Raw genomic sequence first — 25,129 nt, 5'->3', positions numbered from 1 at the left:
TTTACTGAAAGGGAAACTTTACAGTTGGAAAATAAACGTATCGTTGCTCTCTAGAAGCCAAATAGTAGCCATTTTCCATTCAGATGTTAAGAGAACTTTTGAAAAGTCTCAAAAGAAGAAATGCGAATTAGGCGCATTTTCATCAACTGGAGCAAATAAACTCGGCTACAGCATAGTTTGGTCAGAAGTTGGCGCTATAGACTCTATTAGAGTAGAAGAAGTAGAGGTTGTGAACCAGAAACAAGACAATTCGGCTTCATTTAACCATCTATAAAAGAAAAATGGAGAGAGGCCTCCAGGAATTTGTTTAATTTGGGTAAGTTTTAATTGTTCTTTCATCTCAGCTGGTATTGGCCATGTTTCATGTTGTCTGGAGAAGACAAGCATTCACACAGCTGATCAGTCACGAGTTAAATGTTCTCTACGTGAGAAATTACTCGGCAAAGATGTTTCCATATCCCATTTAGCGCATCAACTCTTTTTCAACAAAAGCAAAAACTACCTCAAGCAAGCGGAAAAACTTTTTCCACAATTAAGGAAATGTTATCGAATGTTTCCGTTTCCATATAGCTTTTTCCAATGCGATACTTTAAAATGTGCATACAAATATATGAATGGAAACACAGCTTAGGTATTGGTTTCTAAACTATCTTTGGCCTTGCTGTACTGCAATTTCTTTAGTTGTCTATAGCTCTAAAAGGAGGTATTAAAATTACACTTAGTGGCCACTTTATTAGGTACACCCTATGCAATCGAATGCAATCCAATACAACAGCTCTATCGTAACAGCCATCTTCACCAAGTTCATAATGTTCAGTTTTCAATCACATCCTTGAATATGTGTAAATTCAATTCTATGTTTATAATTGAGGTAATAGTTAAAGGTGGTGTTGTACTGCACTACTAACCTCAATGAGAAATGATATCATTTAATTAACAACTCTATGAAAGTATCAATGAAAACATGACATTAGAGGTTAGAGGTGGAGGGTTATACAAATGCATAATTGGTATGTATGTGTGTGTAGTAGTGTCATTTCTGCAGCATTTTTGTGTGTATGCATATGTGCATTCTTTTTGTTGTGTCAAGTTGGTCAAGTAGGAAAATATGGGTCTGTATGTATCTTTGGTAACTGTCTTGTTGAAACTCATAACCACAATTAAAAAAAAGAAGAAAAAAAAGCATATAAAGTTATTTTTCAGTTGAATCAAAAGTTGATTTAAAAAGATATATGAATATTTTCAGAATTATGAACTTGCTCATCTGAACTCCTAAAACTTCACCTTGGTTAATACTGTAATAAATAATAATGAGGTGTGCTAGACTGTGCGTGTGGGCGGATGTGTATGCGTCCACCTCCAGGTATGCTAATGCTGTTATGACTGGCTGGCTTCATTACTGTCTGTCTACAACACACTGGCCAAGGTCAGTGGAGGCTGCAGAGATGATAGGGGGCCAAAACCATGAGCACAAATTAATCTGCTGTTTAATCTAATAATGCAGCGTGGCATCGGGTGTCTCAGTCCTATTAACACAACTGTAATTGCATTTGAGGAGGAATGGACGCACGCAGCCCACAAGGGTACTTTCACACTTGCGTGTACACCCAAGTACATCAAACACAAATCGAATTGTATTACACAAGCACACATGGGTGCGGACATACCATACACACTCACACATGGGTGCACACGTGCATTCGAGATGGATGTTGTGTTGAGAGAAGGAAATAAATGAGAGGAAAAGCAAGGTGCCGTATTTCCTGGTGAATTCAATCCAAGCAATCACCGTGTGAGTGCATGTGTGTCCATGTTTATATGGCACGGAACAACTTAAAACCACGTAGCCCTGCTCATTAGCATGGTAATATCCAAACAGCAGGGTGTAGTCAGAACAGCAGCGTATTATTAGGATTCATCTCATTAGGCTTTCATGAGATTTAAAAGTTAACACGAAATAACTTCAAAACTCAGTCTGTGATAAAGCACACAACGAGGTCCTGAGTTTACTCTCCAAAAGTGAATTTTCCCCCGTGGAGACGATGCATGGCCGGCAGCGGCGTGGAGAGCTGGCCCACGGTAACAGGATTAGACAAAAATCATAGTCACGCTGAAACTTCAGTTGACATTTACTGATACAATAATTATTTCACAAAAGTGAATCTGAAATCAGCCTTCTTTTAACAGCAGGGTTGGTCAAGATTTTAGAAACATTTTTTGTTATATTAGTTGATATTCTCATTACATCCCGACAGCAATCAATAAATCAAATGCTCTGACATAAAAAAAAAAAGACAAAAATCTGGTATCTGTGGTTGTAGCAGGACTGTAATAAACCTGTCCAATCAAAATAATGATTGCCCACCTGCCTGTCTGCGTGCACTCTGCCCAAGCACTCAAGGTTCAAGGTTCTTTATTTGTCATTTGTTAATCCCAGCAAAGCAGTCATTGGTCTCAGGTTCCTTCAACAATGCTCAAAAAATATTTATATATAAAAGGGGGAAATCACACAAGTAAAAATAAAATGATAATCTAAGGCATAAGATTGTGCAGTTAAAATATAAGACTTAATTATAAACATAAGTAAATAGAAAATAGAAATGTACATGTAAATTTGAAAATGTGTAAATTTGTTGAAGACTGTATTCCAGATGGGAAACTGAATGTAAATAGGATGTAGTACGTATATGCATGATGAGAATTAATATATGTACACAGAGGTGTAAACAGGAATATAGTATGTATAGATAATATATATAATATATATATATATATTTATATATATTATATATACAGTACATATGTAACCGTTTGTAAAATAGTATGTAAAGTATATAAAGGTAAATAAAGGTAAAGTGACAACGGCAAAATGACTCATTGCGCGTCACCGGAGTCTTCCACAAGCTGTTACCTTGACAGCTGTGAGTACTAACAATAGCCATGTTTGCTGTTCATTTTCATTATGATATGTTTATGTTGGTAATGATATTTGTTGGGGAGTGGCATTGGAGGGAGGCTTGAAGCGACAGACTGTCAGTGTTGCCGACTTGGCGAATTTCTCTCTAGATTTAGAGACTTTTGGATATACAGTAGTTAGCAGGTAATGCTGCTAGCTACTTTCATTGGTAAAGAGTTGGCAGCACTGGGATTTTCATGGATCATTTTTAAAAATCGAGTTTCTCAAGATCGCCCAGCCTGTCTTTAACTGTGCTGGAGGAACTACGTTATCTTCATTTTGACCATAATTAAACACATGACTTGAGTTCTTATAATAGGTAACAATGGGTACTTACCGCAGTAAGATGGATGACTCCCTGAGAGGTCACCGGGCAGCCCATGAAGCCAACAAACTGCAGTTCGGGACAATGCTCTGCAACCGCTCGCACGGACCGATCAGTGACCTGGAGGATAGAATAGCAGGGAGAAGAGAGATTAAATTAGTTTCCTAGGTAAGAAACCTCTTTATCTTCATAGTTAAAAATAGTTGCAACTATCATTTCTCAAGTGGTTCATGTTTTTATTCATAATACCAATTTTATTTTATTCATTCACTCAATACAGTTTGAAAATGTTTCATTCAACAGATGACCTTCATGGTGGAAAAAAAAAAGTTTCTTTGTTGGACAGCTTGGTGTGGGGAAAGCTGAACTTGCCAGTAATTTTGTGTTTGACGAACAGCAGAGAAAAGGAGGATCACAGGAGGAGAGGAGCAGGAGGAGGAGGAGGAGGAGGAGGAGGATAACGGACCAAACAGCTAAAGGAGCATGTCTGCCAAGCAGCGTGGGCGTCGACCTATGATGGATGGATCGCTCCCCATCCTTCACCCAGCCGTCTACTAACAGCTCATAATGGATCAGAGATCAATAGGGAAGCAGAACATTTCCACCAGCTTCCACTGTAGTCATCAATACGGGTATTGATAGCTACTTCGCCTCCCTCATCATACTCAACACTGCAACTATATGTGGGGAATTGTTTGTCCTCTCTGAAAGCTTCCTCAGTGCTTCCTCAAACTGTTCATCAACCACAGACAAAGTAAGATGAGAAGAAGAGAGACAGAACACTGACAGAGAATGCTGTGATTAAAAAAAGGGGGAAAAAAAGAAAAACAAACATCAAAGAACATTAGAGAACAAAAATCACATTTTCTAGCCATTGTCAAAATCTTCAATGTTTCTTTGTGAAACTCCCAAAAAGCAAGTCAGGTAAAAAATACATCACAACTAGTGAGGGATTCATACAAACGCAAACTTTACCTTATCAACTTAAACATTTGAAAAATGACCATTAAAGTGCTCTTGGACTTAAACCTAACTCTGACATGTTTTGAAAAGTCAATGAAAAGAATGCCTGAAGTTTAAGAGGAAATACTGAGAGGAGAGAAATTTGCAACAAACACTTAAATGCAAAACGGCTCAAGAAGACTAGAGCTTGAGAAGGAGGCAAAGGAGGCACACTGTAGGCTACAATGACTATGTACAATTAAGGTAACATTCAAATTAATTATAAACTATTATGGCATAATCAGTTGTTTTCTCAGACGCACTTACTGTACAAAAGACAAATTGAAATATAAACATTTTCTGTAGAGCTAAAAGAAACTCAACAGACCTTTTCAAACTTGACAACATACAGTAAACATTCTTCTTCTTTACCATGTTTGTTAATGCAGTAGCTGACAGGACGGAAGCCCGGTTCAAAGTTGTTGCCCTAGCAACAGAATGGCAATGAAAAAGCATATATCTTGAATTTGCAACAACAGTGATATTTGTGTAGAGATGTCATCAACAGCACAATATACAATACAATGAAAATTGAGTCAAAGGAAGAGCAAGGGAAAGCTTTGATATTTCATTATTCCTTCTTCTGTTTCCGATGCAAAAGGATGATTCTTTACTTTCTAACTGAATTATGAGTCATAATGCAGGAAGGTTGCCAGTGTATCAACCACTGCTCCTCCTGAGGAACTGGTTTTAATGCACATTGATAAGATCAAATAATTATTTAGCCAGTTAGACTGGAGTTGTAGTATTTAGCTGTACAACAACAGAAATGTTGTACAGTTACATACATAATTGTAATGGCTGCTAAACCATTGTTTTATAGAATATTATATAATTCAAAAAGGTGTGCCTGAAAATACAGTTTTTTTAACTTGTACATGTAGGTTTGTACCTGCAAATGATGTGTTAAAGGATGGCAGGATTTTGAACACAGAGCTTTGTAAAGTAAACTGATGAATCACAAGTGAGAGGAAAGAGATACTAGCTCACTATTGGCTTTACACAACCAGGTAAATTTACCCAATCATTTACTTAACAACATTTCAACATGTCATGTATAAATATGTAAAAACCATAGAACGGATGTGAAAAAGATGGACAGAAACTAGAAGCTTACAGGCCGGGAACTGAACGCATACACTTGAGGAGCAGTTTGCAGACTTTCACCCTCTGAGACGTACAACAGACCTGTTTTAGTCTTTTTTAGGGGGGCCCAGAGGGTCTTTAGGGGGGTAGAACATTAATTCATTGATTAAAATAAATTGTGAAAGTGTATAAGGGTTTAGAACATTATGATAGAAGTATATGATGGTCATCCCCATGCTCTATTATGTCTAATAAGTTGTTGCAGCAATTTTTGGGTTGATACAATTTGTTACACCGATTTGCTTCTAAATTTTATAATTTTTTACCACTGGAGAATTCATAAAAATTATCAATAATCCCTCCAAAATACCACATTAAGACACCAAGACCTTGAGGAACACCATAGAAAAAGCCATGCTGTGTTAGTTGCTGCTCAGAAACCCCCTTATTGTCAATCTAGCTAAGAAAGCCATCCATCCTCTGAATGCTCTAGGTCTCTAGTTTGATCCATCCATCCTCTGAATGCTCTAGGTCTCTAGTCTGATCCATCCATCCTCTGAATGCTCTAGGTCTCTAGTTTGATCCATCCATCCTCTGAATGCTCTAGGTCTCTAGTCTGATCCATCCATCCTCTGAATGCTCTAGGTCTCTGGTTTGATCCATCCATCCTCTGAATGCTCTAGGTCTCTAGTCTATCCATCCATCCTCTGAATGCTCTAGGTCTCTAGTTTGATCCATCCATCCTCTGAATGCTCTAGGTCTCCAGTTTGATCCATCCATCCCCTGAATGCTCTAGGTCTCTAGTTTGATCCATCCATCCTCTGAATGCTCTAGGTTTATAGTTTGATCCATCCATCCTCTGAATGCTCTAGGTCTCTAGTCTGAGCCATCCATCCTCTGAATGCTCTAGGTCTCTAGTCTGATCCATCCATCCTCTGAATGCTTGAGGTCTCTAGTTTGATCCATCCATCCTCTGAATGCTCTAGGTTTATAGTTTGATCCATCCATCCTCTGAATGCTCTAGGTCTTTAGTCTGATCCATCCATCCTCTGAATGCTCTAGGTCTCTAGTTTGATCCATCCATCCTCTGAATGCTCTAGGTTTATAGTTTGATCCATCCATCCTCTGAATGCTCTAGGTCTTTAGTCTGATCCATCCATCCTCTGAATGCTCTAGGTCTCTAGTCTGATCCATTCATCCTCTGAATGCTCTAGGTCTCTAGTTTGTGGCTGTAAAGTTTCATGAGGCTGTGATTATCCTAGAGGTCACAACAGGTCGTTCTATACAGTGAGGTCAAGTTTAAAAAAATGGCTAAAAAGTGATCCTGCAACCACACAGATTTAAATATAAAAGCTTTCAACATAGACTATACAGGTATAAACTCAAGTATCAAAACTAAGATTACAGGAACAACACTGCATATTCAAGCATACCTTTACAACTGATATGATATTCCAAATAGTTTTTGGTTACAGGTGATGAGTGCACCTCTCTGCGTTACGCTATATGCTTTAGCCTAGTCCTTTTTGAGCTCCATATCTGGGTTGAAATATTTGTATGGCTTTGATGTAAGGGACAGAGTCGCATTGCTAGTGACCGGACAGCCAGGAACACAAAGCCTCACGTCTGTTCAGCCATTGCCTGGTGTGCTCACAGATCCAGTAACACTGATTACACTACTACCTAGCCTTGCTCTTGCCCTGATCACTATACTTGTCCATATACCTCACTCTAATGTGTTCGTTCGTTCTCTCTCTCTCTCTCTCTCTCTCTCTCTCTCTCTCTCTCTCTCTCTCTCTCTCTCTCTCTCTCTCTCCCTCTCTCTCCCTCTCTCTCCCTCCCTCTCTCTCTCTCTCTCTCCCTCCCCCCCCCCCCCCCCCAGGTCTACCTTAAAGGTTACTGAGTCGAGGCAGAGGAAGATGGAAAACCCAGAGAGACAGCCAGGGGAAAGAAAAGTCACAAAAAGAAAGAACAAGGTGTCCATTTATCTTTCACCAAGTCACATACAGTATGGCTTATCTGGGTAAAACACCTCCTATAACTCTGGTGGAGCTCAAAGGTATGTTTCTCACCTTATCAGAAAGGAGCCAAAGTGCTTGTAAGTGCAAAATGGTTCATAAAGGAATGGAACTGCAAAGGATTTCCAGTCACAGTTGAGGCAGTGGAAATACGTTTTGAGGTGTAATATAGCAATGAACGAGGCGTTTGAGAAGGTCTGCAAACGTATAGTTGAATCTACTGTATGAAATTTGGTCTAAAATATTTCAGTATTATTACTCTGTCTCTGACCGAAAACAAAACTTGAACTGAAAGAAAAAAGGAGGGCATTGATGCTTTTTACCACTTTTTAGCAATGAGCAGCGTTATGGATGGCAATGCTGGTTGGTCGGCCTTCCACTCTGGTCCTGACCTTCGACTGTACATAAGAAGTGGACGTAGTCACCATGACATCACCCACTGGTTTGTGGACTGCCATTTTGAAGCATCGAGTTCTGTATTTTGGCCGTTGCCATCTTGGTTTTTTGCAACCAGAAATGACACGAGGGTGGAGCTAAGTACAACTGAATAAGACATTTTTAGGCGACCAAAATGTTTTACCTTTCATGAACTGAAGACATGCTGTGAAAGGGTTAAAGTTGTAAGACAAAAACACGGACAACTCCCAGACTGGGTAGCGACCTGTCAATCACAAGGTAGCCCCGCCCTAAAGCATCCCCTGCTTTATGGTCTATCTGACTCTAAATGAGACCATAATTTACTAAATGAACATCATGCTGTATTGAAGAAGACTCGAAACTAGCGATTGAGACCATAAATTCATGTGTACAATGTTTACTGAGATAATAAGTCAAGTGAGAAGTAGGCTCATTTTCTATATTTAGACTTCTATACAATCAGACTTCTTTTTGCAACCCGGAGTTGCCCCCTGCTGGCTTTTCCAGGTTGCCACCTGGTCCAGAAATATCTTCACCATTGCTGGATTGTTAAAAAATGTCATACAGACAATGAATCCAAATAACTTTTTTTAACCTCTATTTTTTTTTCTTTTAGAAATGTTTCAACAACTATTTGAGGGATTACAATAAAAATTGGTAGGTAAATTTATGTTCCCCTCAGGATGAGTTTTAATCACTTTGGTCATCTTATAACTTTTCATCTAGCGCCCCCATCAGGTCAAAGTCTTAATACCAGGGTCTGAAATGAACTTTTTTCACTTCCTGCCACTGTGGCAGGTAAGTATTTTTTTCTGTCTGCCACTCAGAAATGTTATCTGCCACTTTTGAAATCTCTGCGCTAAATGAAGGAATAACATTTTAGATCTAATGTCATTCAATGTTCAATATAATTTACATGAAAAACATTAGCTTCTGGGGGAGCCCTGTTTCTGGGGTTTGGGAGGGTACTAAAGCCTACACAGTACTGTACTGTAGTTTATTATTGACATCTGTAGTGGTTATTTGCATAAAAACACACATTTCAAAGATTATGATTATTTAAATATAATATTTATAATCAGGTCATAATTCCCTTTCTATTATCTATTTATCTAGCATTTGGTCGAAAAACAAGATTTTACATAGGGCCCCCATAAAGTTAGATCCGGGCCTGCTAGCTGCTCCTAAAGTTGGAGGAACTGCTGGAGATGCACCTGTCATGAGGAGAGACGCAGCATGTTGGTACGGACACAATTCATTAATTGCAGCCTTGTTACCCAAAGAGGACGAAGAGAGGAGGAAGTAGGTAAAAGAGTGGTTAACATTGGTAACATGATTTGAGCTGTTGCAGAGTTTTGACTCCTCGTTAACGTAACGTAATCGTCAGCTCACTCAATGTAATTACAAACGTCGGCTGCCGGCTCGTTAGCGAGCGTTAACTGTAACGTTGCCGTTAACATCAAACAGTCTAACGTTAGCTAACTGGTAACGTTACCGTTAACATCAAACAGTCTAACGTTAGCTAACTGTAACATTACCGTTAACATCAAACAGACTAACGTTAGCTAACTGGTAACGTTACCATTAAAATTAAACAGTCTAACGTTAGCTAACTGGTAACGTTACCGTTAAAATGAAACAGTCTAACGTTAGCTAACTGGTAACGTTACCGTTAAAATTAAACAGACTAACGTTAGCTAACTGGTAACGTTACCGTTATCATCCAACAGACTAACATTAGCTAACTGTAACATTAACGTTAACATAAAACAGACTAACGTTAGCTAACTGGTAACGTTACCGTTAAAATTAAACAGTCTAACGTTAGCTAACTGGTAACGTTACCGTTAACATCAAACAGACTAACATTAGCTAACTGGTAACGTTACCGTTAAAATCCAACAGACTAACATTAGCTAACTGGTAACGTTACCGTTAACATCCAACAGACTAACATTAGCTAACTGGTAACGTTAATACTAGAAAGTTGACCTCATTGACTTGGGAATAATTCCTCGTTGACGCTGCAGCTGTCCTGAGATCAGAGGGCGGCGGTATATGTTATGTATGTTGTGTGTGTATGTGTGTGTGTGTGTGTGTGTGTGTGTGTGTGTGTGTGTGTAGGTGTCTGTGTGTATGTGTCTGTGTGTGTGTGTGTACGTGCGGGACGATTCGGGCGAATACAGTGTGTATGCTTGTGTGTGTTTATGTTGTCATGGAGGTTCAATAATAACAGTGCGTTACACAGAATGTGCAGTCATTTTCATCACCGTTCATTCTAATGTAATAGGTATTTTTCTTTCAACTCTCGTACCAAATTCGTCCCAAAATTCTCCCCGATCATATTTGTTTCGGCCGCGGGACAACGGGCCTGCCAACAATTTACCCGCATTTGGCGGGGGGCGGGTGCTAATTTCAGACCCTGTTTAATACCTCGGTTTATACCTGCAAAATAACATTCCCATCAGCCTCAGCTGTACTTAAGAGTTTTGTGCTAATTATTATTAGCATGCTAACATGCCAAAATAAAATGGTGAACATGGTAAACGTTAAATTAGCTAAACATTAGCATGCCGGCATTGTCACTGTGAGCATGTTAGCATTTAGCTGTGTCTTAGTATACCCTCACAGAGTTGCTGGTGTGGCTGTACACTGACTCCTAATCATGACCTTCTGGACTGTGTTGCAGTGAGGTGAAGTTCACAAATACATTCTCTACAGTATACCTTATTGTTTAGTTCCTTTTACCAACAGTGGGGATATTGAGGAAGAAGCAGGTTGTGAGGGAGCTGTGTATAGTATAGTATCAGTAGCGTTCTTTCTTCCATCTGTATGTTGAGCCTTTTATAAAAAGTAATAAAACTTATCACCGAAACAAAACTGTACATCCTGGACACAGCTGTGTGTGAAAGTTGTAGTCTCACTGTACTTGCTCGCTTTGTGCAGAACTGTTTTTCAGAACAATCAATAACTGGATGCACCTTAAATTTCTATGCCTCAGGTTTGGACCCACCACACAACTCCCTGCAGTCAGAAAAGATTAACTGAAGGTGAGTCAGCGCTCACAACCTGAGACACTGATGCATATGGAACCTGATCTGCTGGGCCAGGAGGAGAGAGGGAGGGGGAGAGTAGAGCCGAGTTGTCTTTTTGCGTATGAAACTTGGAAAAAAGAAAAAAACACCAGAAGGACCAGTCTTAGCCGAGCAGCTGGCAGGTGAAGTGAGCTGGCCGGAGCTCCCCCCAACATGGCCTCTGCCAAAAAACCATCAAGGAAAACATTTTCAGGTTGACTAGCAGCAGAATCAAAAAGCTACGCACCGCCGTGATCCCTAAATCAGAACCGTCTGCGAGAGAGGTAAACGAATCACAGCAGAGGCCACCTCCAGACTGTCTTTCATACCGGTGTTTGTGTTGCAAGAGTGTGTGGGTGCACTTCTGTGTGTGTATACTAGTGTGTGAAAGCAGAAGAGCAGGTTACACATCTACAGTAACTCTCAGCAGGTGAGAGAGAAAAAAAAAACAGAGCAGAGCAGGCCAGGAGGGCATGTACCGTATCAGATTAAGTTTGTGTGCGTGTGTGTGTGTGTGTGTGTGTGTGTGTGTGTGTGTGTGTTTGTGTGTGTGTGTGTGTGTGAGTAGGACCATATGGGTTTGTAACTAAGATTTGTCTCCAACCCACAAACACAATAACCCGTCCCAAATTTCTCTCTGCTTCCTCCGCCCTCCTCTCCCTCAACCTTTCATGGACTTTGATTTAAAAACATGAAAAGAGCCATGGCAGGGCTTTGGAGAAGAAGTGGCTAGCCAAGAGAGGCCTTAAAGCCTTTTAGAAGGGATCTGGTTTAATGGTCTCTGGGTGAAGGAGGTAAGGGAAGCAGAAAAAAAGTGGGCTGGAATGGTGGAAATGCTGCAGTCATAAAGATAGCCTTTGTGTGTGTGTGTGTGTGTGTGTGTGTGTGTGTGTGTGTGTCTTAAAGAGCTGGAAGGTAATTGTTGAGAGTGCTGTGGTAGCAAAAAGGGGGTAATGCTGTATGTGAGTGTGTGGTTTTTGTCTGGCCGTCTGTTCTTACAAAACGCTGGGGCAGCACCCAAGGGCCACATCTCATCCAATAAGGGCATTTAAGCTTGTCAATATCGTCTATCATACGACTCGTTTGACTCCATCAAATGCACAGGCAAAAGAGATGTAGACAGAGAAAGACCAGAGCAGACTGCCGCTCATCTCTTTCATCCTTTGTTCAATAGCTTTCTCCCTCCTAGTTTTAGATCCCTCCCTCATTTCAAACTGCTCGATTCCCACCAACAAAAACAACCCAGGAAGAAAACACCCTCCCCTCACTCCCCTCTCTCCCCTCATTAATTGTATTCGTTCTTTCTTTAATTTCTTCCTTTGTGGGTATTACTTCACACACACACACACACACACACACACACACACACACACACACACACACACACACACACACACACACACACACACACACACACACACACACACACACACACAGGTGAAGCCGGTTTCATCAGTGAGAGAGATGGCAGGGAGTGTGTGGAGGGCAGGCACACTGTCATTTATCTATGTTTGAAACTCTGATACACAATCACATATACGCACACCCACACAAAAACTCATCCATCCCACACACACATGCGTGCATGGCAAAAATACACTTTCTAGCCCCAAAAAAGTGAAACACTGCAGAACTTTAAGCTTTTATTCTTTCATTGCCAACTGGAGCTAGTCGATCCTCGTTAGACCTCCCCATCCAGCTGTGGCTGATGGGTGAATGCCCAAAAACCTGAGAGAGAGCTAAGAACTGTACCCCATTCAGAAAGCACTCGCCTAAGTTACATTTTACTGGTTGCCAGCAACCATTTGTCACTCAAACAAGAGTAGGCAGCATCATTAAGTTGCTAAGCTTAAAGGATTTACCAAACATTCAACAACATGGAAAATGTAGTCATCTGGACCAAGGAAAGGATGCAGCCATGAGCAACTCAAGCGTAGACTGTAAAGGTCATCTAAGATAGTCTTTTAGATTTATTTTTTTTTGTAACGTGCCGTTTATCTGGACGCTGAAACACACTGTTCAGCCTCTCAGGGTTGTGGACCAAACTCAACGAAACACAGTAAATAGGAGAGATGCCCACCTGATGACCCTGTGGACTTTCCACAAGTCTTATGCCTAATTGATACTTCGATGGAAAAGCTTGCGCAGAGCTCCTGCAGAGCCACAAAGATGGTTTGCTGAGCTTGCAGAGAGCCGCCGTAGAGACGGGCTGCAGAGACGGGCCGCAGAGACGCGCCGCACCTCCTGAAAAATGTGACTACACGCCAGGGACCGCGGACGAAGCAGATGTTTGAATGGACATTATAGAGGTGTGGTGGGATTCCTGGATGTAGTACCTCACATCCGTAACAGCAACAACCTTGTTAATTCTAGGTACGGTACCATAGCTCCTGCTCATCATCCAACTCTTCCATCATTTATTTTCCAGCCATGGCGTTGTGTTGGGCCAAACATATATGGAACTATTGAATCACATCCATTAATTAAATCAAAGACCGCCTGACAAAGGTTTTGAAAACCTCGGGTCCAAATGAAGTGCATCCCGCAGCAGTATTATGTATGCCTGGCGTGCGCGACAGGTGCCGGGCACAGAATGCATATGCACAGGAGTATAAATCAAGCATTACTCTTGCATTGTGTTTCATGCATTGTTAAAACAACACAAGGGGCTGCGTTGATAGGGAGGTGTTGCTTTAGGTACCAGCGAGACAATGAATTATGATTCAGGAGGTGCAGTCTGGGTAATAGATCCATGATTTTGAAAGTGTATTAGACGCTAAAACACTGCACAGGGATTTACAGTTATCAGTAAGTATCCACTAGGGATGGAAAAGTCCAGGTAAAAAATCTGAGCCGTTCGGTTCACTAGTCACGGTTCGAGACGTGTATGAATTGTTCGGTTCATTTGAAATAAGTTATGAGGCCGATTGTGTATTTTTTTCATGTAGAGTTTAGCTCCCGTTTATTGTCACACTACAGATCAAGGCCTATGGAAGGAGGCTGGGACACGGGCGGACATGGGTCTTGAGGTACGGGGCATAACACATGCGCAGTGTAACTGAAACTGCGGTCGTGCGTTGCTATTGGCTCAATTTCGGCGAGTGCAGACCAGATTTTACTGCGCATGTGTTGTACCCCAAAGAGATGACGCGTTGATGAAGCGTGACCCAGCTTACTTCTCACTTGGCACGGATGAAGTTCAGAGTGCAGCTGTCAGTCAGTTTAGGAAATGTCGAGTAGACTCGATAAAGTCCAGTTAGAGGATCCACCAGCATCGTTTGGCTCTGCTGTATGGGAGCAATACGGATTTAGTGTTACCATGAAAATGACGGGAAAAAAGTGGTGGATAAAACGGCGACTGTGTAAGCACTGTGCAACACGTCTGGTGTATGCTAGCGGCAACACTTCCAATATGATGAACAATTTATGGAGAAGACATCAACCCGGTGTGGCCATAGATAGCACAAGGAGGAGAGAGTCGGCTAGGAAAGAGAAACTCCTCCCCGCAGCATCTTAACAGCCTCTAGATGCAGACTCAGACAGGGCAAAAAACACAACTACAGCATCGGAGAGGTTTATAGTGAAAGATATGCAGCCTTATGCAGTCGTGGAGGACACTGGAATTCATCATATGATTAATGTAACGTTACTTGAGCCACGCTATACAGTAATTCCCGAACAGACACGACTAGGAATTGGGAAAGAATTGCCCAACACAGCCTATGTAGCTCTTACTACAGACGGATGGACATCCAGGGCTACTGGAAATTACTGAACTGTGACTGCCCACCACATCACTTCAGAGTGGGAGGTAAAAAGCTCAGTTTTGCAGACGTGCCGCCTTTATGAGAGCCACACCATCTCTCTTATGCACTGACACAAGCAGTGACAGATTGGAAACTGGAGAGGGGCAACAGCACAATCCCTGTAATGTGTTTTATATTTATTAACTATTTTTTAATAACAAAGTGGCACAGAAATCCAACCGTATTCCTCCAAATACTGCACTTTTTGAATCTTTCAATTAAGAGCTGATAATCAGGGAATTGAGACATATGTTAAACTGTTTTTTCTTTTTTTTTGTATAGTTCTGGTTGAGCTTATGCTTCAATTTATGTTGATGGCCTTAGTCTATAATTACATCATATTTATATGAAAATAGCAAAGCTGCATTTTTTTGTTTGCACTGATTACTGTAGAAGACCTAGTCTTTCAATTAAGATTTGACAATGAAGAAGTGCCATACTTTTGATAAGGCAAACATTTGTTCAGGGTATCTGCAGGTTTCAACAAGTCGAATTTAAGACTTTTTAAGACTTTTTAAGACCCCGCGGGAACCCTGTTTGTTAACTTATTTTTCCCAAATGAATGAAAAGCATGTTGAAATCAGAACATGACCTCCTTGTTGTACCATAAATGTACCGAACCGAACTGAAAACCGTGACCCCAAAACCGTGATATGAACCGAACCGTGAATTGTGTGAACCGTTCCACCCCTAGTATCCAAGCTACAAAGTAATGTTCCAGGAATGTGTGCTTGCAAGTATCTGATTGGCCACCGAACCACCTTGTCGATGCTGCTGCATTGCATTGCGGCAGAAGCTGGGCCGAGTTTAAGATGTTTGCCGGATGACCCTGCGTTTTTTTTGCCTGAAGTCCCCTGCGCCAGAAACCCCATTGAGGCAACACAGCTGTCCCATTCATAGCCTTATGCTCAGCTTCATATTGAAACCATTTTTTTTCCGTTTATAAGACACATCAGCAGACCTGATTCCTGTTTGTAAAAGTATCTGATAGCAGAGGGGTGCTAATTAGTGGCTATTTGTAAGACTAACAGTGATGCTGGCTGGATAAAGTGTGGTATAGCAGGCAGAAAAAATGGCCTATCAAGCCAGTTGGACCAACCAATGTAGTTGCATGCAGATACCATGTAGATATAAGGCTTGATTCAGCCACGGAGTATCTGCATTGGTGAGGGTCGGATTCAAAGGCAGGTTAGGTCAGGCCTAATGATATGACAAAACACCATTTAACATTAATACTGGGCTTCCATGAGAATGGTCACCCAATGTTTGCCACATTTCACAATGTGTATTGATATAAATAATTCTACGTTATGCCCACATCATCTATGTAAACTTTTACAAATGAAACAAGGTGTAACTTTAAGATTTGCTGCAATGAAGAAACCTTAGACACAAAGAAGAAGCCAAGTCCTTGGATACGTTTGAAACAAAGTAACAATACATTACAATTTCCCAATGACAAAGATGCTTAAACTCAGCCCACTGAATATCATGATGTCTTCATGAAAGCTCTCGGTTACTGAATTACTCTGTGCAATTTTACAGATTTCCAATATTACCCATAAACAAGGACACCGACTGCAGGCCTGCGAGGTGCAAATTGAAGTGGGACGATTTTCATCAAAGTTCTGTTCTTTCCAAGGTAATCATTTTCTCCATAAATACTCTCTTAGGGGTGATACTGCAGTGGGTTCATCACAGCCTTCGAATACACACACACACACAAACTTAGGTGCACACTCATAAAGTCATGCACACACACACACACACACACACACACACACCAAACTTAGTCTCTTTTTAAAGAGCTCAGATGGGCTGTATTGACGCCAAGGACTGGTGATCTGGCAAAAATCGAAATGAATACTTATCATCCTCTGTAATATCCGATGCCTGGAGACAAAAGCAACACGGAAAGTCATAAAGTTTTACTACAGCGAGGGAGAGTCTCTTTACTGTGCTGTCTCTGTGCTGATGAGCAGGCACTGTGCACTAAGTGCAGGGCGGTTTGCTCGGAGCTACGCATGTGTATTGATCAGAAAAGCATCACAGAGACGATCAACATAAGCTTTAGCAAAGCTGATTCACATTTAAATCTGCAGAAAAACAAGGATATGTCTTTCTCACATATGCAGACATGAAAACATTCACATAGGCAGCACACGCAGGCCAAGTACAAAGTTGAGTCTAGACAGATGTGAGGTTCCTGTTCTCCAGCTATCCAGTGTGATGTTTTCCTTGGCTAAGCAAGAGGACTGGTCATATATATGAGACGTGATGGGACAGAAACACAGGATGGATCACAGCGAGAGACAAAGGAGAAGAAGAGGGGGGGGAGGGGATGAGGGGGAATGAGAGATTTGCAATATTTTCATGTTAACATAATGTAACTTCTAGTCTGCAGTGTATTGCTTTGGCAAGCTTGGCTGCTTCTTTCATGCCTGTAAATCCTGTCTGAATATGGATGTGACAGACAGGCAGTGAGAAAGATGGAGAGGTGGTATGACAGGCCAAACAAGCCGTGGGTGTGTGTGCGTGGGTGTGTGTGTGCAGGGGAGTACGTGAATATGAGAGCAATCTGATCTTATTAGAGGCCTGACGGGATGAGGAGCCGTGATGAGAGCTCCGAATCACCACCATCTAATCAATCAGTCTAATTAACCGAGCTTTATGAACACTGGGCCGGGCTGAGAAAGAATCCGCCGACACACAGATTAATAATGATTACTGAATACACTGCAACACATTCTATTAACAATCCATCTTTATGCCTATACAGCAGCTTTGCATAAGAAGTCGCTTCATTGCCAGTTGCGGGAAATCCTCTGAAACATATTAGAAGTTCTTCTTCTGTCTCCATCAAGTCTTCAAAGTAAATGAAATACTATTCCCGAGAATTCATTTTGATTTAATGAAGCGTAAAGTTCTGAAAGTGATTCAGTGCGTTGGTATCATATGATTGTGCTTCATTCATGTCTAAAAGGTTTGTTTAACAATATCATTTAATATACAGACATAGCAGACATGATAAAACCCCTCAGTGGAAGACGGTTTTAGAGTACTTTCACATCAGGGACCCGGGCACAAGTACAAGTACACTTTTCCCCATAGTCCAATTTGCTTGATGACTGTGAACGCTCCGTACCATACTCTGGCACGGTTCGTCGATCCGTACTCGAGTCCTCTTGAAAAGGTGGTCTCGGGCACGGATCATGTGGACTCGGGTACAGTTCGCATCAGGTGTGAAAGCCAACCATACCGCAACACGGAAGTGGACCGCTATTTAATGCAAGTAATGCTAGCATCAGCCAGTATTTTGTAAAGGGCAGGCGTTTTTCAACGCCGCTGGTCTCCTCCAAAATCTGTATACATATATAAAATTGTTTCATATCGGTCTGTTTATGCGCGCATCACGCGCCGATCTTATCCTCTGAACCGCACGGCCATGGGTGATAAAGCAGGAAGGCAGGCGAGAGGTTCCTTAAAATATAGACAATAGTAGACGATGGGGTCGCGCAATGTTTCTTATTTTATTCAGCTAATTTAATGGTCTGCCTCCGAAGAGCGAGAGACGCTCCGCTGCTCAGCAGACAGAGAGAGAGAGAGAGAGAGAGAGAGAGAGAGAGAGAGAGAAAGAGAGAGAGAGAGAGAGGGGGGGGGGGGGGGGGGGGGGGGGGGGGGGGAACAGCGTGTAGAGCCAATATATTTTCACATCAATCACGGTGAAATAAGAATTTATTTCGACCAAACCAGAGTTGGTGATAGTTGGAAAGACTAACGACGGAGTTTAAGGGAGTTTAGTGACGCAAGTGTACTCTCTCGCTCTCGCTCTGAGGTTTAAGCGTAAGTAACCAACACATCTGTCACTCTCTATTTCTCTCTCGGCATCTTTTCGCTTCACTTAACCTTCGACTGGCTCGTTATTTTCAGCTGGAAATTGTAGGAAAAAGTGCAGCGTGGTCCGAAGGCCAATATGTAAAACAAAGCAGGCAAAAGGCCATGCTCTCACACTACTTACACAGACAAACAGCTAACCAGAGGCAAACAAATAAGTGGTATTTAAAAATGATTCAAGTGGGATCTTTGTAAAAACAGTTATTTTCTCAAGCAAGTAAGTTTTAAAAGAGAGTGTTGTAATTTGAATATGGCTTATATATGGTTATTTTGTTGATAAATGCCAGAAAATAGAGAGAGAAAAAAAAACATGGTGATGTATTCAAGTTACTGTTTTATTTGACCAATAGCCCAAAACACCCAGATATTGACTTAACAATCATGTATATCAAGAAAAGCATTCAAAATCTTTACATTTGAGGAGCTGGAACCAACAAATGTTTGACATTTTTGCTTGAAAACAGGCTTAAACCTTTAAACATGTACTAAAGCAAAGTAAGGATTTCAAGCTAGGCTGAGGAGGAATATGGTCATCCACTTTCACCTCCTACCAGCTACCCAGGGATTCTTCACATCTCTATAAAACGCCATAAAATTATCTGAAAAGCACACTGTATATTTTTCAAAAATCGAAGCTGGCTCTGAAAGATGACTATGTTTGAAAAATGAAACTCCCAGGATCAATAGATCCACTTTTCTCCAGCTGGGGCCATCTCAGACACACTTGGGAAAAAAAAAATCCATGAAAACCTTGCCCTATCCTTTTCATATATCTCAAAAAAAGTAACTGCTGCCTACTTAGCACGAATGACTCCATAACCTGACCAAAGGCAGCAGCATTTTATGCGTCTTTAACGGAAATCAATTAATGTGCCATCTCCACATATGTACAGTGCACACTTATCTCTCTCACACACACTTGTCAAGCAATCTCGTCTCGTTGTCATCAGCCTCGATGATGCCAGGGAGGACTGAAGTCTGCATGGGTGATCGCCAAAGTGATTGATCGCCTCACTCGTCTGTACGCTCCACTCAACTGAAAATGACCTGTCATTTATTCAGTGGCTTAAGCCCTCAGCTCCCTCAAGAGTTTCACACGCCGTCTTATAGGGATGCGGCTGTATGCATGTGTGTGTGTAATTGCACATACAAGTGTGCGGGCAGGGGGTGAGTGTCGGCTTCTGGAGACACCTACATAGCAGCTTCCACGAGATGCAGAAGAGGTTTTGTTCTCGGCCCGTTTCCCTAAGGATCAATAATGCTTTGTTGCGTGTCAGACAGAAATCAGAAGCTGCTGCAGAGGAAGCCAAAAGACATACTTTACTCCTTTAAATGCAAAGTCATTACGCCACATTGTAAAAACCCTCCAACAGTTCTCTCGAGGCTTCAAATCCCAAGCAACACATCAATAGTTCTTTGTTGCATGTCAGACGGAAATCAGAAGCTACAGTGGAGGAAGCCAGAAAGTCACATTTTACTCCTTTAAATGCAAAGCGGTAACCGTTATTACGCCACATTGTCAAAGCCCTCCAACACCTCTCTCGAGTTTTCAAATCCCAGTATGTTCTTTTCCCAAGCACATATTCACTGAAGGGCTCATCCTCAATGTCAACTTACCATATTAGTTCTATGGCTCCGTGCTTTTACGGAGTGAGAGGCCTCAGGCTGATGTGTGCCATAGAGCAATAAAAGTGCAGGCTAGTTGTGCTGCTTTGATGGTCCCAGTTGTGACAAAAAGCAAAAAGTCCAGCAGGTGCAGTACACTAAGAGTTTGGCATTTAAAAGAAGTACATACTGGCTGAAGTCGATAACCATTTTGCAAAACAACCACAAAAGACAGCGTTTCATAACAGAAACAAACAACTTTCTATTCTTTTTACCCTCTTTCAGGGAAGTCAGGGAAAATGCATTATTGGAAATACTGCTTCTAAACCCATTCACTGTGCCTATAGCAAGTCATCAATTTTACAGCTTGCCCTTCAGCTTGTGTTTCTAAACAGCACAGCACAACACACACACACACACACACACACACACACACACAAACACACTAGTGCATTTTCCCTTTCCATCGGTGTGTTATACAGTACAGGGGTTTTCATGCATGTAAAAGGTCTGCAAAGTTACAAAGCCCAAAGTCCACGCCAAAGGGAGTTACTCTCCCCCACAGAAATACTGCTCCTCAACTGCCTGAAATGCCTCGCTTGAAGTCCTGCCTTTACTTCCGTGACATGGTGATGTCACCAAGTAACACATTTGCATAATACCTGCCCAGCAGTTAGTTTGGCACGCCTTCAAACAAAGCTAGTTAGAGCGGAGCGGGAGTAACAAAGAGTTCGGTTTGGTTGACCAATCACGGCAGAGGGGGCCAGCTGACCAATCGGAGCAGAGAGGGGAGGAGCTCAAACAGAGCGTTTTCGGACAGAATACTCAAAAGTCAGATATAGTCGTCTAGTTATAAATACCTTTTAGGAGTGTAATGGATGAATGGAGTACACTTCTTTATACCCTGTGACGAAGCCATGGCGTCTACGACTATTTCAACATTCTTTCTGCTGCGTCCTCCCCCCCCCTCTCCGGCGGTGTGAAACGGACTCAAGAGCAATTAAAAAATATATATATATATATATATATATATATAAAAACATAATCCAAAGCGGTAAACACCCACAGCATAAATCCAGATGTTCTGCATGCATCTGTCAGTTTAAACTGTGTTGTTTTCAGCCTGGATTATGACTTAGACTTCTTCATATGTGTGTAATATTATCATACAATCTACTCACCGAGCTCTGATTGCTTTTATACGAGTTGATCTCTTATCTGGAACATAACCTGCTCCGGAGCAGGTTAGCTGTTCAGCATAAGTTACTATGGTGATCTACCCCGGTAAGAAGTGATCCACCTTCGTAGGACGGAAAACCCTGAAGAGTTAACCCTGAAGTTACCTCGCTAACGCCAAATCCTGCTTCTTAGTACAGGCCTCTGGTTATTCGTATCCTTGTATACATGATTCTAATATTAGTAACCAGGTTTAGTAGTAGTTACCAATCTGCTGGATTTAGTTTCACCATCATATTTTATCAGTAACGGAAAATTTGAGAGCAACAATTATTTATCCTTAACCACTGCCACTACTTATTTCAGCATTTACACCACCATTACATTGTTAATCATCAAGATTTTTGCTTCACTGACAAACTACTGCATAACTTGAGTTGAGGACGCACCTGCAAACATGGCCGACTGATCAGAGAACTGGATATTTACATGCCATAGTATCACCGTGTCAGTATCAGAGTACTCCAGCTGGCATATCCAAGTTTCTCAAAGCAGGATATGGAGTTTAAAAACCAGATCATAGCAGCATAGTGTGCATGTAAACACACGTTTGTACACATGTACACTACATACTGTAGTGTGTTTAAACAGTGGAAGCGTCCCTGGTGTTCACGACTAGGTGCCTTACTGGTAGTTTGTCACTTTCGCAAAGAACTGAAAACCACTAAGTGAGACTTCGGTCTGCAAAACTCTGAACCTCTTAACCCTTCACTGTTCCCATGGTAACTGCGCAGAACAATCTATCAGGGTGGGCCTGAAATTGACTTTTAACACTTTGAGCTTTACTTAGAGATCAGTTTTATGTCTCATGCTAATGATGAAAAATGGGACTTAAAGAGGCCAACTTGACCATGGACTTGGAGCAGAATGACAGGCTGCCGTGGTGACGTACCCATCGATGCCTGGCGTCACAGCTATGGCCCATATTGGATTGTTCTGTTCAGCAGTCTATGGAGGGAGCCGCTGCCTCTTCTTCTTATCGACACAGTACTAAAGGTATGGAGCGGGAGCTGGCAACAGCTGAGAGAATCACAAGACGAGCAAACAACAGCTTCAATGCTCTCTCTCGGGGAAAACATCGGTTCTCAGAACCTTTGAGTTTCTCTGAGATGACATTGATCTTGTTGGTGGATCTTTGATGTTAATCCTCACTAAACAAGCTATTCAGCAAAAATGACAAAGCCCCAAGTGGTGTGTGTGAATGTGAGAAAGAATTTGTGAAGAGAAAATATGCTACTATGCATAGACTAGGAAGCCCTGAGCCCTTGTGTATTACATTTTTAATCTCAATCTTAATCTTTAATCTCAACATGGCCTTGCTGTGGGTCCTATACTACAACTGTTTAGTCAAGACAACCTCCTGTTATTTTATCTCCTTCAGATTCTAATGTCCCACCTCTGGGGATGCACAGATCCAACTTTTTCAGTCCTGATACCGATAGCGATACCTGGGCTTTGGGTATCGGCCGATACCAAGTACCGATCCAATACTAGTGTTTAATAAATGAGCTGTATGCCTCACTGTGTGGAAGTGACCGGGATCATTCTGTTATGTAAAAGGCAACATCTGGTTTGTCTTAGACATTGCTTTCTTAACCTTGTAAAACAAAACCAATAAACTAATTACACACCACTGATACCAATACCAGTATCGGGTCCGATACTGTGCTCATGTACTCGTACTCGTACTTGCAAAACAGCTCCGATACAACGGCACCGATACCACTTTACGGTGGTGCGCTGGGCCGGGATCCTACTTCCGCCGGCACGCGCCGGCCCTCACTTTCATTGCGCCACGGGGTTTGCTTGCACCCTTTGACTCGCGCACGCGTTAGACTCCTTGGTCCATGTTTCAAGACGGGTCGGGTGGGTTGCAGACATCGCCGCAACGCCTTTTACGTGGGCCAAGCCCCGGCCTGGCAGCACGACACGGTTGGGGCACACTGAGGACAGTCGCACCGGGACCAGGGGGTCGTCCCCGGCGGAGAGAGAGGGCGCAGCGAGCCCTTTGTCCACGGTGCGGCTCCGGGTGGGGAGCGCTGTAAAGCTGCGGCCGTGAGCCACCTTTGCCCCGAGCCTTTCCAAGCCGACCTAGAGACAGTCGCGGCGCACCGTATGCGGGACACCCCAGCCTGCCGTGTGTCGCTCACACCCTCCAGCTGGCTGTTAACGAGGGTCTTTTGGCACAGAGAAGTACTCGTATCGGTTCTCGGTATCGGCGAATACCCAAATGTAAGTACTTGTACTCGGCCTGAAAAAAAGTGGCATCTGTGCATCCCTAAAACGAATAAATAACAAATAAAAAAACAGTAACCAATATATACGTGGATATAAATTTGGTGAATTGTTATTTATTATTATTATTATTATAATAGTAAATCGTGCACCAGCAACTTAGCAAAAGAATTACAATTCAAGTCTAAACCTTTTTAATGAAGCAACAAAATGGTCCAAAATTAAACAGGAATTAAAATTCCAGTATAATGTATAATGTATACAGCATATACATATAAAATTGAATTGAATAGATCAGACCCATTATCCCCGATACCCGATCCAGCTATTTGACTCGGTATACTGACCCGATATGCAATATCAGTATCGGTGCATCCTACCCACCTCTGTTCTCCTGACTATCCACTCACTTCCTCAAGTATCACTTTTCAACAGTGAATTACTTGAAATCCAGTTAAGCATATACATGGTATACAAAAAAGACAGGTTACTCAACCAGAAACAAGTTAAGCTGATTCCTCTTTACAGAATTTTTTAGATAGAAGTTACTTAAATTGATGTAAAAAACAACAAAGTCTTTCCAGTGCCGAGGTGATGCTGTTAACTCCCTGAAGAAAACCACATCATCGAGTGGAAGCACTGTAAACTGTGCAGTAATTGTGAGTTGAGTGAAAGCTAATTTCAATTTCACAAAGTGTGGACAAACTTGGAGCTGACATTATGTGTAGGAGTAGGAGAGTAGGAGTAAAGGCTTTTATTGATTCCAGAGATCAGTCTCTCAGCACACTTCTCAAATGGCAAGTTTTATCGGAACACAATCCAGCACATTGTTGAGCAAGATCATTTGTCTGAACCTCCTGCATGCCTTTCCTCTTCTCTAGTAAAATATCAGCTTGTCTTCCTTCTCTTAACGTTACCATGAACAAAAGTTGCCTTCCTGCAATGTCCACACTTCACCACACTGAACTGGCCTCTTGTCACACTTTCTGTAAGCCATGCCCTCCAAAAAAAGAAAAGAAACATTGCTCTCGGAGACAGGTGCAGCTTGGTCTGCTAAGTTCTCGGTGACAAAGGAAATCTTCCAGATTAACAGGATGATCAGAGAGAGATGGAGCACACTGAGACAGCTGGAGCAGAGACGGGAGGGGAAGCAAAAGAGACCAAAAAGAAACCCGTCTCCTGAACACGGGGCTTACTAGATGGACAGCAAACAAGTGGTGTGTAGAGAAGGTTACTCCTTTTTCATCATTAATTATTAGTAAATGAGTTGAATAGTAAAGCATTTTAATAAAACAAACTTGTAGTCTTTCTCTGTCTAAAAACTGTTTCCAAAACTATCTAGTAGGCTCTCACTTAATGCTTCTTTATCCCCAGTCCTTACACAGCAAAACTCCAAACATCATTCCCTCCACCTTGTCAGTGTCATGGTAGGCCAGAAAGACCTGGGGCCGGCCTGAGGCTAGCGGCCTTCTCTG

General features: G+C 41.8%; 1 protein-coding gene across 3 annotated transcripts in view; it reads right to left on the bottom strand.

The window, feature by feature from the left end:
- The window catches only part of fbxl17 (F-box and leucine-rich repeat protein 17), a 298,794-nt gene that overhangs the window by 186,385 nt on the left and 87,280 nt on the right, over positions 1-25,129 (bottom strand). For all 3 annotated transcript variants that reach the window (XM_074637127.1, XM_074637128.1, XM_074637131.1), the window contains exon 7: positions 3,294-3,401. In XM_074637127.1, the coding sequence (XP_074493228.1) occupies positions 3,294-3,401 (108 nt within the window). The remainder of the gene's footprint in view (positions 1-3,293; positions 3,402-25,129) is intronic.

The sequence above is a fragment of the Sebastes fasciatus genome, chromosome 6 (genome assembly GCF_043250625.1).
Source record: "Sebastes fasciatus isolate fSebFas1 chromosome 6, fSebFas1.pri, whole genome shotgun sequence".
Classification (NCBI taxonomy): domain Eukaryota; kingdom Metazoa; phylum Chordata; class Actinopteri; order Perciformes; family Sebastidae; genus Sebastes; species Sebastes fasciatus.
The sequence above is the reverse complement of the archived record's forward strand: the minus strand, read 5'-3'. Positions and strand labels throughout refer to the sequence as shown.